The sequence below is a fragment of the Pygocentrus nattereri genome, chromosome 10 (genome assembly GCF_015220715.1).
Source record: "Pygocentrus nattereri isolate fPygNat1 chromosome 10, fPygNat1.pri, whole genome shotgun sequence".
In the NCBI taxonomy this organism is placed as follows: Eukaryota; Metazoa; Chordata; class Actinopteri; order Characiformes; family Serrasalmidae; genus Pygocentrus; species Pygocentrus nattereri.
Genome location: NC_051220.1, coordinates 14896958 through 14912109, shown reverse-complemented (window position 1 = coordinate 14912109; position 15152 = coordinate 14896958). Strand labels below are relative to the sequence as shown.

At 39.2% G+C, this 15152-nt stretch overlaps 1 protein-coding gene and 1 long non-coding RNA gene across 4 annotated transcripts in view; one reads left to right on the top strand and one right to left on the bottom strand.

The window, feature by feature from the left end:
* fancm (FA complementation group M) overlaps nucleotides 1-1384 on the bottom strand; it is a 66835-nt gene extending 65451 nt beyond the window's left edge. For 2 of the 3 annotated variants that reach the window (XM_037542092.1, XM_017713805.2), the window contains exon 1: nucleotides 103-1384. In XM_037542092.1, the coding sequence (XP_037397989.1) occupies nucleotides 103-754 (652 nt within the window). In that variant the 5' untranslated portion in view covers nucleotides 755-1384. The remainder of the gene's footprint in view (nucleotides 1-102) is intronic. The other variant, XM_017713804.2, reaches the window with a different exon arrangement.
* Nucleotides 1385-1993: 609 nt separating this feature from the next.
* Nucleotides 1994-14352, top strand: LOC108437000. Its single transcript, XR_001858580.2, has 3 exons — nucleotides 1994-2078; nucleotides 13017-13103; nucleotides 13177-14352. It is a non-coding gene; the product is annotated as an uncharacterized LOC108437000 (long non-coding RNA).
* The last annotated feature ends 800 nt before the right edge of the window (nucleotides 14353-15152 follow it).

Here is a 15152-nt window from a genome sequence, read left to right as displayed (position 1 = left end):
TCATGGTAGTAGAAACAGCTTTCACGCATTTAAGCAGTATGTGTTCAAAGCAGTGGACACCTTTTTTACTGCAATGGAATGAAAGGCAATCCTAATGCACACCTGTCAACTCTGCCATATGCTGCTGTGGTATCCCCATCACTTTGTAACATGCTTCAATTTGCTGAGCCACAAGGGGTTTAGTGGGGGCCATAAACACTATCCTTCCTGAAGGATACCAACGGTAGAAATTATACATCACCACAGCGGCTATAAAGGTCTTCCCAAGGCCGGTGGGCAGGCACACTAGCGTGTTTTGGAACAAGGCAGCTTCTGAACTTTTCAGCTGGTAGTCCCTGACTGGGAAATTGGTCGGATAGATCCACACTTTTCCTGAGGACCTGTCGTAGCCTGGAAGGTCTGCCAGAATGTCTCTTTTTAAGGCGTCAGCCACTGACTCAACGCTGTTCTCCAGAGCCTTTTCGGCCTCATCCGCAGCTATGAGCATCAGGTCATCGTCCAGCTCCCTCACCTCTTCCGGAGACTGGTCTTTTGATTGTTTCTCAGCGACAGCCCGACCAACCTCAGCCCAGAGAGAGCAACTGGGATAGGCATTCTCCTTTTCCCTCTTCCGACTTTTGTCCTGATTTTCGTTTGTGCCGGCTTTTTGTCGTTGTGGCGCTTTTTTAAAAGAGTGTGTCATTTCACTTGCCCCACTTGCACAAACACTTGCGCCCCACGTTTGAAACAAAGTTCTCTGATTGGCGCTGCTCATTTTGTTTAGAGAAACCTGGAAAGTCGTCCTGAGTAATTCCGTTCAATACAGTATTGAATTCGGCATATAATTTCTATCCTGCGAGTTAAGTGAAAAGAAGTCTAGAACGAGGCACAGTATTTAGCCAGCTAGTTAGCTAGCCAACATTACAAAACGCAAAAGGCACAGTGGTAGCTAGCCAGGTTAGCGAACCAGATAGCGCGCTGCAGCAGATAGAGAGAACCAAGTTAGACAGCTCTCTGAAGCTATCGGCTTCTACATACTCAGTAATTGAGCTATAGCTACAGACCGACATGAGGCAACTTCAGTAACGCTGCTACGTATTTGACATCGATCTTGCTTTTCGAGTAAATGAAGCGACCACTGTAACTAAAGGCTCTCGTTTCGGAGTTGTTTTTCAATTCCAGACTCCACACATAATCGATTGGCTCGACTCTTCTAACGTTAATGTTCGCTTCGTCGCCTAGTTAAGGTTAGTAAGTTTCCGTGGGGAAAAAACATGCTGCTGCAGTAATGAAACAACATTTAAACGTACGGGTACATTCCAATATAAAGCCCCGCTTGAATCTCAGTTGTGCCAGTTTTTGTTTTGTGAAATGTGGCGCCAGTGTTACCAACTCCTCAGTAAGAAATGTAGCTATTGGCTGTCATAAAAGTCGCTAGAACTCGCTAAATGACGTCATCATTTAACTTGCATAATAGTCTATGTGCGTGTATTTGAAGCTGTAGAATAAAGGAATAGCGTTGTGGGAGAGAAAACAGTGAGTAAAAACACCCTAAATATGTTAGAACTACAAATGAACTCTAAAATGAACCTCTTGATTAAATGAACCTCTTCTGTTGATACTTTTCTCATTTTTTGCCTTTGAAATAGGCCGTCAATTCCCAAATTAACTTCATGGCTTTAATGCTTTGTCTAGACCCACATTACATAAATCATTTTTACATAAATTACATAAATCAAATTTTGTCCTGTGTTGTTAAATGTTAGCATATCAAATTTAATCAAAAGACTTATGTGGGGCGGAACTGCTACTCTACGTTCAACCCTCCTCCTTGGGACCAACCGGCAAAGTGACCTTAATAGAGGCACCTTGACAGAGTTACTTAGTTTTCTGTTTTCATTCTTTATTTTTTTAAATATATTTTTTATTTATATTTACATCCCGCTCTGTAAATAGGGGGCGGGGTCAGCGGCGGCTTTGGGCATGCGCAGTTCATTTCCGGTGTGGACGTGAAGCGGTGTGGGTCTGCTCTGACTGAGACTGAATACTGTGAGCGCTGTGGGACCCGCTGCTCGCTGAAGACAGTAACTGAAGAACATGTGTGTTCACCTCAGATTCTCCAAAAGTCTCCAGTAAAACCAGAAAAAGTCGCTAGATTTGTCGCTAGTCGCCTTCAAAAAAAAGTCACTGTGGCGCTCAAGAAGGTCAAAGTGTGCATACAATACCATGTATTCAGGAGCGGCAATGTGCGTAAGTTTTACGCAGAAAGTGAATGGTAGCTGAAAGGGATAAGACGAGCTTATATCTTAGCCGTTATATCTGCAGTCTGTAAAGTTAGAATCACTTCATATGTACGTAACCTAGTATGATAAACTTATAAAATGATGTGACAGCAACTACTACTGGCTTTAATATTCGACGCAGATTCATCGGCACAGTTGCAGTTTTCTGGAAAATTGACTTAATCTTTGTCACATATTATCAAAAGAAACTGTAGTTTAGTTGGCGTTGTGCTGGTAATTTCATGTCTTTTTTCATTTCACTACTAAATGACAACTGCACAGATTAATCTATATTATAGCTTGTGAAGAAGAGCAGAAATACGCATCTTTCACGAATGTCGAATATTAAACTGTCCACAGTGCTTGAATCGATAGTGGAACCATTTTTGGTGCTATATAAAACTTATTTTAGAACCATATAGAAAAGGTTTCTAGTAATCTGTAGAACCTTTAACTAGGCAGAGAATCATTAAAGCGCCAAAATGCAGTTGCGGTAGCGGCATTGAACGGACTAGCATGTTACGTTTTTCTGCCTCTGGTATAGAAAGAATTGATGCTTTTACATCTACACTTATATTTGTGTTTGCGTGTGTGTCCCACTTCACGGTAGAACGTTTCCAGGAGGGAATCCTAAATTCAGTAAGTATTTCTTATTCAGGTGTAAAGCGCCAAAGCAAACCTGCAAAATCAAAAGTAAGCGTTGCAACTTTTATACAGGACAGAAAAGTCCACAATATTCCAGAAAAATGTATAATGCGAACAGAGTAAAACAGGTTGTCAACAACACATCCAACTACAGCCTTGAATAACACGTTCTCGTGTTCTCATGGACTGGTTTGCAATAATGCCAGAGCAAAATCATGACAAATGCCTCTATTAAAACTGCCATTAAAAAGTTTTGTCAAATCGTTTTCACAACGTTTCACTGCACTTAGAAGCAACACCTTCTCAGGTACTCCTCCTATGATATGTCAGATTGTACTGTATGAATTTGGAATCATTTCATTTCAAGATCCTAACAAATGGCCATTCACATCCGTGCATGCCACTTTTTAAAATGCCATTAAAGAGTTCTGTCAAATTGTCACCATAATACTCCACTGCAGTCTTGAAAAACACCTTCTCACATAGTCAAGGTATGAATATAATTTGGTTTTACTGTGCGAATTTGGAGTAATGCTTAATTGTAGCAAAGCTTAATTTTGATTTTTCAAGTTTGCTTTGGCGCATTACATCTCAGTAGGTTCTGCTGAACTTAAATTTTGAATTCAATTCTTTTAGTCACAGAGCTATCTGTACCAAAAATCCTTGCAGCTTTTTTTTTACAATGCCTTCCCATGAAGCGCTATGCACACACACACTATAAGCGTTGACAGGTGACCGAACTTCTCCAAAGTATAGATGGTGTGGGCGTGACTGCGGATTTACATACCACACGCACTTTCCGGTGTCTTATAGTATATGCCATGCAAGTGGCCCGAGTGGTATACTGTCCTGTGGGAACGTATTCCATTTTTAGCAGATTGTACCATATATAGTTTAAATTCCTAATGCATTTAATTAGCTGTATACTAGGATGTGAAACGTAACTGCACGATAATTGGGCTAAAAGAGTTAGCTAGCATTATAACTAAAAACGTAGTTTCTTTCTGTGTCTGTTTAGTGTAATATGCCTCTGCTGAATAGAATATGTGACTGATTAGTGTAATATGCCTCTGCTGAGTAGAATACGCCACTGTTTAGTGTAATATGCCACTGCTGAATAGAAGACCCCACTGCTTAGGGTAATATACCACTGCTGAATACAATTTGCCACTGCTTAGTGTAATATACCACTGTTGAATAGAATGCGCCACTGCTTAGAGGAATATGCCACTGCTGAACAGAATACGCCACTGTTTAGTGTAATATTTCTCTGCTGAATAGAATACGCGACTGTGTAACGCAATATGGCTCTGCCAAATAGAACGCCATTGCTTAGTGTAATATGCCTGTGCTGAGTAACATGCGCCACTGTGTAATGTAACATGTCTCTGCTGAATAGAATATGCCACAATTTAGTTTAATATGCCTCTGCTGAATACAATACCCCACTACATATTGTAATATACCACTGCTGATTAGAATGCATCACTGTTTAGTGTAATATGCCTCTTCTGAATAGAATATACCATTGTTTAGGGCAATATACCACTGCTGAACAGAACACGCCACTTTTTAGTGTAATATGCCACTCCTGAAAAGAATACGCCACTTTTTAGTGTAACATGCCTCTGCTGAACAGAATATGCCACTTCTTAGTGTAATATACCATTGCTGAATAGAATACACCACTGTTTAGTGTAATATACCACTGCTGAAGAGAATCTGCCTCTTTAGAGTAATATGCCTCTGCTGAATAGAATACACCACTGTTTAGTGTAATATGCCACTGGTGAATGGAATACACCACTGTTTAGAGTAATATGCCACTGCTGAATAGAATACGCCACTGCTTAATGTAATGTACCACAGCTGAATAGGTTGCGCCAATTTTTAGTGTACTATACCGCTGCTGAATAGAATACGCCACTGTTTAGTGTGCTATGCCTCTTCTGAATTTAATATGCCACTGTTTAGTGTAATATACTACTGCTGAATAGAATATGCCACTGTATAGAGTAATATGTCACTGTTGAATAGAATACGCCATTGCTTAGTGTAATACGCCACTGCTGAATAGAATACGCCATTGCTTAGTGTAATATACAACTGCTGAATAGAATACACCACTGCTTAGTGTAATATGTCACTGTTGAATAACATACGCCACTGTTTAGTGTAATATGCCTCTTCTGAATAGAATACGCCGCTGTTAAGAGTAATGTGCCACTGTTGAGAAGAATGCGCCACTGTTTATTGTAATATGCCAGTGCTGAATAGAATACGCCACTATTTAGTGTAATATGCCTCTCCTGAATAAAATACGCCACTGTTTAGTGTAATATGCATCTGCTGAATAGAATATGCCACTGTTTAGTGTAATATACCACTGCTGAATAGAATACGCCACTGTTTAGTGTAATATACCACTGCTGAATAGAATATGCCACTGCTTAATGTAATGTACCACAGCTGAATAGGTCACGCCAATTTTTAGTGTAATATACCACTGCTGAATAGAATACGCCACTGTTTAGAGTAGTATACTGCAGCTGAATAGAATATGCCACTGTTTAGCGTAATATGCCACTGGTGAATGGAATACGCCACTGTTTAGAGTAATATGCCACTGCTGAATAGAATACGCCACTGCTTAATGTAATGTACCACAGCTGAATAGGTCACGCCAATTTTTAGTGTAATATACCACTGCTGAATAGAATACGCCACTGTTTAGTGTGCTATGCCTCTTTTGAATTTAATACGCCACTGTTTAGTGTAATATACTACTGCTGAATAGAATATGCCACTGTATAGAGTAATATGCCACTGCAGAATAGAATACGCCATTGCTTAGTGTAATATGCCACTGCTGAATAGAATACGCCATTGCTTAGTGTAATATACAACTGTTGAGTAGAATACGCCATTGCTTAGTGTAATATACAACTGCTGAATAGAATATGCCACTGTTTAGTGTAATATGCCTCTTCTGAATAGAATACGCCGCTGTTAAGAGTAATGTGCCACTGTTGAGTAGAATGCGCCACTGTTTATTGTAATATGCCAGTGCTGAATAGAATACGCCACTATTTAGTGTAATATACCTCTCCTGAATAAAATACGCCACTGTTTAGTGTAATATACCACTGCTGAATAGAATATGCCACTGTTTAGTGTAATATACCACTGCTAAATACAATATGCCACTGTTTAGTGTAAAATGCCTCTTCTGAATTTAATACACCACTGCTTAGTGTAATATACTGCAGCTGAATAGAATACACCACTTTTTAGTGTAATATACCACTGCTGCATAGAATATGCCACAGTTTAGAGGAATATGCCACTGCTGAATAAAATATGCCACTGTTTAGAGTAATATGCCACTGCTGAATGGAATACGCCACTGCTTAATGTAATGTACCACAGCTGAATAGGTCACGCCAATTTTTAGTGTAATATACCAATGCTGAATTGAATACGCCACTGTTTAGTGTGCTATGCCTCTTCTTAATTTAATACGCCACTGTTTAGTGTAATATACTACTGCTAAATAGAATACACCACTGTTTAGAGTAATATGCCACTGCTGAATAGAATACACCATTGCTTAGTGTAATATACAACTGCTGAATAGAATACATCACTGCTTAGTGTAATATACCACTGCTGAACAGAATATGCCACTGTTTAGTGTAATATGCCACTGTTGAGTAGAATATGCCACTGCTTAGTCTAATATACAGCTGCTGAATAGAACACGGGGAGCAATTTGTGGGTTAGGTGTCTTGCTTGAGGACACCTCAGTCATGGACTGTCGGCACTGGGGATCGAACCTTCCGGTTACATGGTCAGTTCCATAACCCCCAGCCCACAACTGCCTCTATATGCCACTATTTAGTGTACTGTGCAAGTGCTGATTAGAATACAGCAATCTTAAGTGTAATATGCCTCTGCTGAATAGAATACACCATTATTTAGTGTGCTATGCCTCTGCTGAATAGAATACATTGCTGTTTCGTGTAATATGCCTCTGATGAATAGAATTCGCCACTGTTTAGAGTAATATGCCACTGCTGAATAGAATACGCAACTATTTAGTGTAATATTCCTCTCCTGAATTGAATCAACAATAGAATATGCCGAAGTTTAATGTAATATACGTCTGCTCAATAGAATACGCCACTGTTTAGTGCACTATGCCTCTGCTGAATAGAATACTCTAATATTTAGTGCACTATGCCACTGCTGAATAGAATACGCCAGTGTTTAGTGTAATATGCCTCAGCTGAATAGATTACTCCACTGTTTATTGTAATATGCCTCTTCGGAATAGAATACGCCACTGTTTAGTGTAATATGCCACTGATGAATTGAAAACGCCACAGTTTACTGTAATATGCCAGTGCTGATTATAATATGCCAGTAGTTAGTGTAATATGCCTCTGCTGAACAGAATATGCCACTTTTTAGTGTAATATGCCTCTGTTGAAAAGTTTACTCCAAGGTAGGTGGCGGTAGCTTAGTGTAATATGCCACTGCTCAGTAGAATACACCACTTTTTAGTGCATTATGCTGAATACAATTTACCGATGTTTAGTGTAATATGCCTCTGCTCAGTAGAATATGCCAAAGTTTAATTTTATATGCGTTTGCAGAATAGAATATGCTGCTGTTTAGCGTAATATTACTCATCTGAATAGAATACGCTACTGTTTAGTGTAATATGCCAGTGCTGAGTAGAATATGCCACTGTTTAGTGTAATATGCCAGTGCTAAGTAGAATACGCTACTGGCTCTCTCCTTTTAGTTAAGCTGTCATAGTCAGATCTGCCGGAGTCATTAACCACACTCTGGAAATGTTCACATTCCCTGTTTTATGTACAAACAGACAGAATAAAACTAATTCCCTCTCCCTGCCGAGTATACATCCGAGTATACAATCCGGCCGGACACTGAAGGACGACTGACTGTCGAGCCCTCCTGCTACCCTCTCAGACCAGCTGCCCACGCCCCAGCTACCGTCACCTACCTTGGACTAGCTGCCTACCCTACACTAATGTTTTCATAGACTCCTAGCTATTACTACTACTAATACTACTGCTATTAATATTAGTAGTATAATCACTTGTAGGTAGTTTGACCAGAGGAGGATGGGTCCCCCCCTGGTGAGCCTGGTTCCTCCCAAGGTTTCTTCCTCAGTTCTGAGGGAGTTTTTCCTTGCCACTGTCGCCCCTGGCTTGCTCACCAGGGGGTTTTTACATTCTTGTTAAAACTCTGTCTTTTCTGGAATTCTGTGAAGCTGCTTTGTGACAACATCCATTGTAAAAAGCGCTATACAAATAAATTAAATTTGATTTGATTTGATTTAGTGTAAAATCACTCTGCTGAGTAGAATATGCCACTATTTAGTATAATATGCCTCTGCTGAGTAGAATACGCCACTGTTTAGTGTAATATGCCTCTGTTGAATAGAATACACCACTGTTTAGTGTAATATTCTTCTCCTGAGTTGAATACGTCACTTTTTAGTTTAATATTCCTCTCCTGAGTTGAATACGCCAATGTTGAGTGTAATTTGCGTCTGCTGAGTAGAATATGCCATTGTTTAGTGTAATATGCCTCTGCTGAATAGAATATGCCATTGTTCAGTGCAATATGCCTCTGCTGAATGGAGCACACCACTGTTTAGTGTAAAATGCCTCTGCTGAATAGAATACATTGCAGTTTAGTTTAATATGCCTCTGCTGAATAGAATGCACCACTGTTTAGTGTATTATGCCAGTGCTGAGTAAAATATGCTACTGCTTAGTATAAGATGCCTCTGCTGAATAGAATATGCCAAAGTTTAATGTAATATGCATCAGCTCAATAGAATACGCCACAGTTTAGTGTAATATGCCACTGCTGAATAGAATACACCCGTGTTTAGTGTAATATGCGTCTGCTGAATAGAATACGCCACAGTTTACTGTAATATGCTATTGCTGAATGGAATACCCCACTTTTTAGTGTAAAATATGCCTCTGCTCAAGAGAACATGACACTGTTTAGTGTAATATGTAATATACTGGCAAGACAGCATGGTCTGCTATCCAGTCACTGACCTGGACCAGCCTAGTTTAGCCTCACAGGTCAACCAAGCCCAAGGGCTCCCAACACCATAAAGCCACTGGTTGAGGCTGGCTTCCAGTATCGGCCATTAAAAGTATCCCGCCACTCTGTTATGACGCTATAGAGGATGGTGTTTGTAATGTTGTAAATATACTGGGCTCACTAAGCATTTCTAAGTTATCCAGCAAATTCAACACAATGCTATGCGATAGACAAATAACAGTGATGCAGAGCTTGATAGTTCAGTTCCTTTGAACCCTTTGGAGAACCATCTTTTTTAAATGTGTGGGAAGAACCCTTAAATTGAGTCTTTTTTAATCCTTTAAAAATCATTATCTCTTTTCGAACATGGTTCTATAGCATTGCAGAAAAGTAACCCTTTCTGGCACCTTTATTTAAATAGCAGTGTTCACTATTTTTAAAATGTTCTAACAAATGTCTTCTTTAGGCACAATGTAAAGTTTCTCATTAATGATGCCTTGTTTATTTCGTTCGTTGCACTACAGTGTGCAAACAAAAAAGCAACCAAAGTCAGAGAACATGTGAAGATCAGAACAGAAATGCCAACATACAAAAAGGGCAAAAGACAAGATTTTTGGACTGTTTTTTGGATTTCCCTTATGGTTACTGTTTTCTTGGTTTTGCTTTTGACTGGTCTGCCTTGATTTTTGAATCTCCTTTTGCCAATAAACCTATTTTACTTCAGTTTTGTCTGCAGGCGTCTGAATTCTGACTGAACCCGACACACAAACTGCCATTTAATCAATTTAATTTCAACATTATTTTTTTCCAGCATTTTGAAATTTGTCACAGTACCTGTCTTAACATAGATTGAGCTGTAGAAATTCAGTCCAAATCTCCAGTACTCCAAATTTCCTTCTTCCACCAAAGGCCATCTGCCTGACCTGCAGACTTTGATCACAACCACATTTCATATGCAGTCTTAATTCTGTCTGCCATTACTTCAAAAAAAAAGTTATGCAGCTACATCAGGACACACAGAAAGACTCAGTGGGTCACTTCAGTTGAGGTTAATTGACGTTTACTGGAATCACTTGTTCTACTGTTCATAAAACCATGAGAAACCAAACTCGTTATGCCTGAAAAAGTCTAATTTTAATCCTGATTTTTACACTATAAAGAGCAAAAAAAAGGTGCTTTTCTCTCAGTCCAGCTTAAGAGGGATGCCAAAGCCATTTTCTGCAGTAATGTAATGAAACGAAAGAGATGCAGTGTAGCTAATAAGACACAAAGCTACAGTTCAGATCATGCTACTTGAAAAATGACCCCTCGTGGAAACTCCAGGAAAATAGCAGTTGGTACTCGTAATAAGATTTATTATCTTATTGACTGCTGAGTGAAGGTGGATTACCATGTCTGATCTTCCCTTAAAAGCATATTGAGGTTAAAATGGGGGAACAGTGGTAGTCGCAGCTTCACTCTGTCTTTGTTTACCAACTTTCAATCTGTCCAGAAGTTAAAAAAAACTTGTCTGATTTACTGTGCGTACTTTGATTAATCTTCATTTTTTGCGTAAATCCAATAAAAACAATTAACATAAATTAAGCAGTATTAGTAGTATTATTTATATGAAATGGACTGTCTGTGTCTGTCTGTCTGCCCTGAGATGGACTGGCGGCCTGTCCAGGGTGTATCCTGCCTTCCGCCCGATGACCGCTGGGATAGGCTCCAGTAAATCACACATTAACAGAAGCATTCAACTCAGCACAGCAGTTCATTTTATACCCACAATGCTCTACAGTTATAAAAACAAACATCTAAAACACTTTAATTCCATCAGAACATCAACATAAGTTCTTACAGCAGGAAAACTCCAGATCAGTGGGTCTCAACCTTTTCCACCTCCAGGCCCACTTGATTGTCTCTAGTAAGCATGAAGGCCCACAAGTAAAACTCACCTTTGTACTTGATTTTTAGGAATTTTTTTTTTAAGCACAGTGTGTCCAATCCTGCCTCAGTGGACATTAAAATATCAACAAAGCGGTGGCAAATTATGTGGAACATTACTAAAACTGTTTGTCCATAATGTCGCAGGTGGGCTGCTGAAACAGCAGGGAAAGAATATCTGGTTTCAAGTAAAGAGGCAAATATTTTCTGCTGTTTTCACAGACCTCCTTTCAGAGTTTTCTGTTTGGAAACATTTTATACTTTATTGTAAAGTCAGTTATTTTATAGCAACCTGCCATTGCAGACCCAGTATGGACCACTGGCACCCCCTCAGTATGAACCTGAGGGTGTTTCAAGGCCAACTTGTGGTTAAGAAACCTTGCTCCAGATCAGCGCACCATCTCGTTACCTCAGAAACACTGCTGGCATTAATCAAATCAGCTCATTAAGAAACCCTCCATGACATAGAGTGTATTAAAGCAGGGAAAACTTGTAAACATGTAACTAACATGTAAAAACTGCACAGTAACTTCATAATTAAAACATCAGCAAATTGAAAATGGAAAACAGTTTGGGGTCTCATTTATACAGAGTACTAAAGTATAACTCGTTATCAACATCTTGTAACAAAAAGAAAAACAGGTATCTCCGAAACAGTAATTTGACATTATAAGGTAAAAACCCTTCTTTTTACACAGTGTAAAGGACCGCCATCATGTTCAAATGATGCATAAAAATTCTATTTCTTTGGACAGCGGCGAGTTGTTAAGACAACTTGCATTGAAAGTAAAGAAAAATCCTCCGGCATGGCATCGTTTTGGAGATAACAGCTTTGGTTCTGACAGTGAAATGAAACATCTGTAGATGTTGTGACATACTGTCTGCTCTAGATTATAAACTATACTGTACTGTCAGAGACAGTTAGCAATCCTGTAGCACTAGATCCTGCATGCGACATCCCTCATTTAGGTAGGATACTCTGGTAACTCTTGTTCTAGAAACATTAAATTAAATATTTCTGCAAAGTGTTATAAACTTGTGGTTTAAATACCCAGATTGTGTATGTATTTTCCTGTATCAACAATGACGAGCATTCTCTCACATAACACTACTTTTAAATTGTCAGCTATATGTAAATGTACAGATTAGATGCTACAACAGTTACAACAAGCACCCAGTAAAGAAAACTGCTGTAGCTGCTGCTAAATTCAGTGTCCCAAACATGGCCTTACAGGGTTAGAAGATAATAGTGCATAAATTAAAGAATCTTCAGCAGTGATTTTCAGTGGAAACAGAAAATAAAACATCTAAAAAACCTCTAATGAGAACATGCTGCACTGTCCACACTGTAAATGTAAACATCAAGTTTTCTGCCCCTGGGCACAAATGTTTGGGGGGACCTAGCTGGTTACTGTTTTTGGTGATTTGGATGGATTTTTATGATACCTCTTTCTGTAGATGTCCAGGATCAGGACTACTACAGCTTTATCATCTTTGTGTCCTTGCTGTTCTCATGCTCAGTTTGGACACACTCACAATGGACTTCTGAACATTAGACACACTGCAGGGACATGTTTTGCTTCATAATTAAGTTTCAAACCAATCAGAGTTTATCAAAACTCTTTTTTCACACTGACAGAATATAATCCAGTGTAAACTGACAAATGGCTCTGGGTCAAAGAATCTGAATGGATTCAGTCTAGCACCCAAAAACTAGTCAAATAGCAGTGGTAAAAAGTAAAATGTCCAGTCTTTTTATAATCTGTTAGGACTTCAATTGTGTGTAGAACGTGTGTAATAACAAGAGTTGCCGAGTCACAAGCATTAGCACGGACTACATAATACAACCCCATTTCCAAAAAAGTCGGGATGTTGTGAAAAATGTAAATAAAAACAAAATACAATGATGTGCAAATCATTGAAACCCAATTGTCACACCTTGCTTGAAAAAAAAAATAGGCCTTTGCCTGATAGGAGTGTCATCTTTAAGATGTATGGTATGCCATATCATGTTTGTGCACCCAGGTCTAGTTTGAAAAACAGGGATAACAGTTAAATCTGAGTTAAATGGATTTGTTGCTGGTTCAGTTTAGGATCAAATGAAGACTTCCAAGAGGGTATTTGGCCCATCACATCTCCACCATCCTCTTCCAGCTGCAGAAACAACAGAACAAGGTTTGGCTCTTTTTGCTCCTTTCATTCTCTCATGAGGTTCACATGGCATGTCTGATTTTTTTTCTCTTTTCAGGATGAAGCACTTCATAGGTCACTGACCCTTGTTGGTAGCACCTACATCAACTGCTCCAAGATGATTAGCTCCACAATTTCGTCCTTGCTATGCGATTCAGGTTTCACCTAGCATCGATAAAGGCCTTTCAGGCGATAAGTCTCTTTTGGTGTCTCTCCTGCTGGTATGAACCTCCCCCTGAATCGCTGGCAATAGGTTTCAGAGGATATGTTCAACTTTGCAAGCAGTGCCGCCCTCAGGTCTGGATACAAGTTTGACATTTGAAGACTTTGACTGTACAGAACACAACTATTGTGATCGTAGCCCAGTTCTCTTTGACACCTTCACTTTCTTGCTTGCAGGTGAGGGTAGATATGCTCGGACAAGGTTGTGAGTTGTAAGAAAAAGCAATGGCAAACCACAATAGCACATTCAACATTCATTCAGTGCAAGGGTGCTTATCTAGTGAAAAGTGTCAAGAAAATACCAAAATTTTAAGAAAAATTAAAGTTGATAAAAATTTAATCCTTAAATAGACATTCACTGGTCTACCCAAGCCAGCACATACCATTCCTTCACCTCTGCAGGAGAAACAATAATAACCAGCAATAATAACTTATAAAATAAATACAAAATCAAAGAAAAGCTTCTTCACAATGGATCCTTGAACCATAAGCACAAAAACATACAAAATGAACAAGATCAATTGAGAAAAAAAAACATTTCAAACTATATGAACCCGATGAACACCCCCCTCCCCCCTCCAAATGGATCACTCCAACAGGGTTTTTACTGAGAATGTATTTTCCCCAGGCATCATTTAAGGACAGCCCAAAAAGAGCTTGGGTCTTTTCCCAGACCTGGAAGTACTGCAAATCATGTAAGTTATGTATGTTCTAAACCTGCTGCTAATATGATATGAAATCCAGTAGTATTCTTTAACTGTAAATGGTGATAGTATGTACCATGCCAGCAAGGGCTGGGATTGCAGTGAGAAGTAAACAGCAGCATTAGCTCATAAAATGGTGAGAGAGATAGTGTATGAACTATTGCAAGACTAGAGCAGGGACGGATTGAGACTGAAAGAAGAGGTAAATATGAAGGGAAATAGATTTAACTAGGGAAACTAGTTTGTTTGTTCTGTCACACCAATATTTCATTGAAAATATTACAAAGACAACATATGAATGTTGAAACAGAGATTTTGTTTTTTAAAATATTTGCCTATTTTGAATTTGATGCCAACAACACGTTCCAAAAAAATTGGTATGGAGGGACGAAATGCTGGTAAAGTTGTGTAATGCAAAAAAAAAACACACTGGTGGTTGATTGGCAACAGGTCAGTAAAATGATTCTAAATAAGAGCATCTCAGAGGGTCTGAGTCTTTTAGAAGTAAAGATGAGGAGGGGTTCACTAGACTGTGAAAAGTTTTGCTCATCATCTTTAGCACATAGCTGTCACGATTGGCTCCTCCCACTCCATGTGCCTTTTTGGTTTGTCCACGTGCATTTGTTTTGGTTTAAGTCCTCCCCCCTGTTTGGTTACTCCACCCCTGATTGTTTTCACCTGACCCTCATTATCCCTGTGTATTTAAGCCCTGTGTTTGCCAGTCTTTGTTCGATGTATTGTTCTGTTTGTTGGCTTCGCTTGAATCTCTGTGTTGTTCATTGTATTCTGGTCTGTCGTGTCTGAACCTCGTTTTCTCCGTGTTGGCTCTTTGACCCTGGACCGTTTTGACTATGACCCTGGATTTGCCTGTAATAAATCTTGCTCATCTCAGCGTGTGTGTCCGCCTCCTCACTCCCCCTTACAATAGCATTAAAACATTCAGATTGTTTAAAACATTCAAATTGTCGTGGCTCAACACTTGTTTGACCACCAAGCCTAAGTACTATCTATGGTTTGTGAAATAAAACAAATTCAATTGTTTGTTGAAAGAAAATAAAAAGAATCGAAAAACTAAAAAATACGAGAAGACTCTTCAGAATTCAGAAGT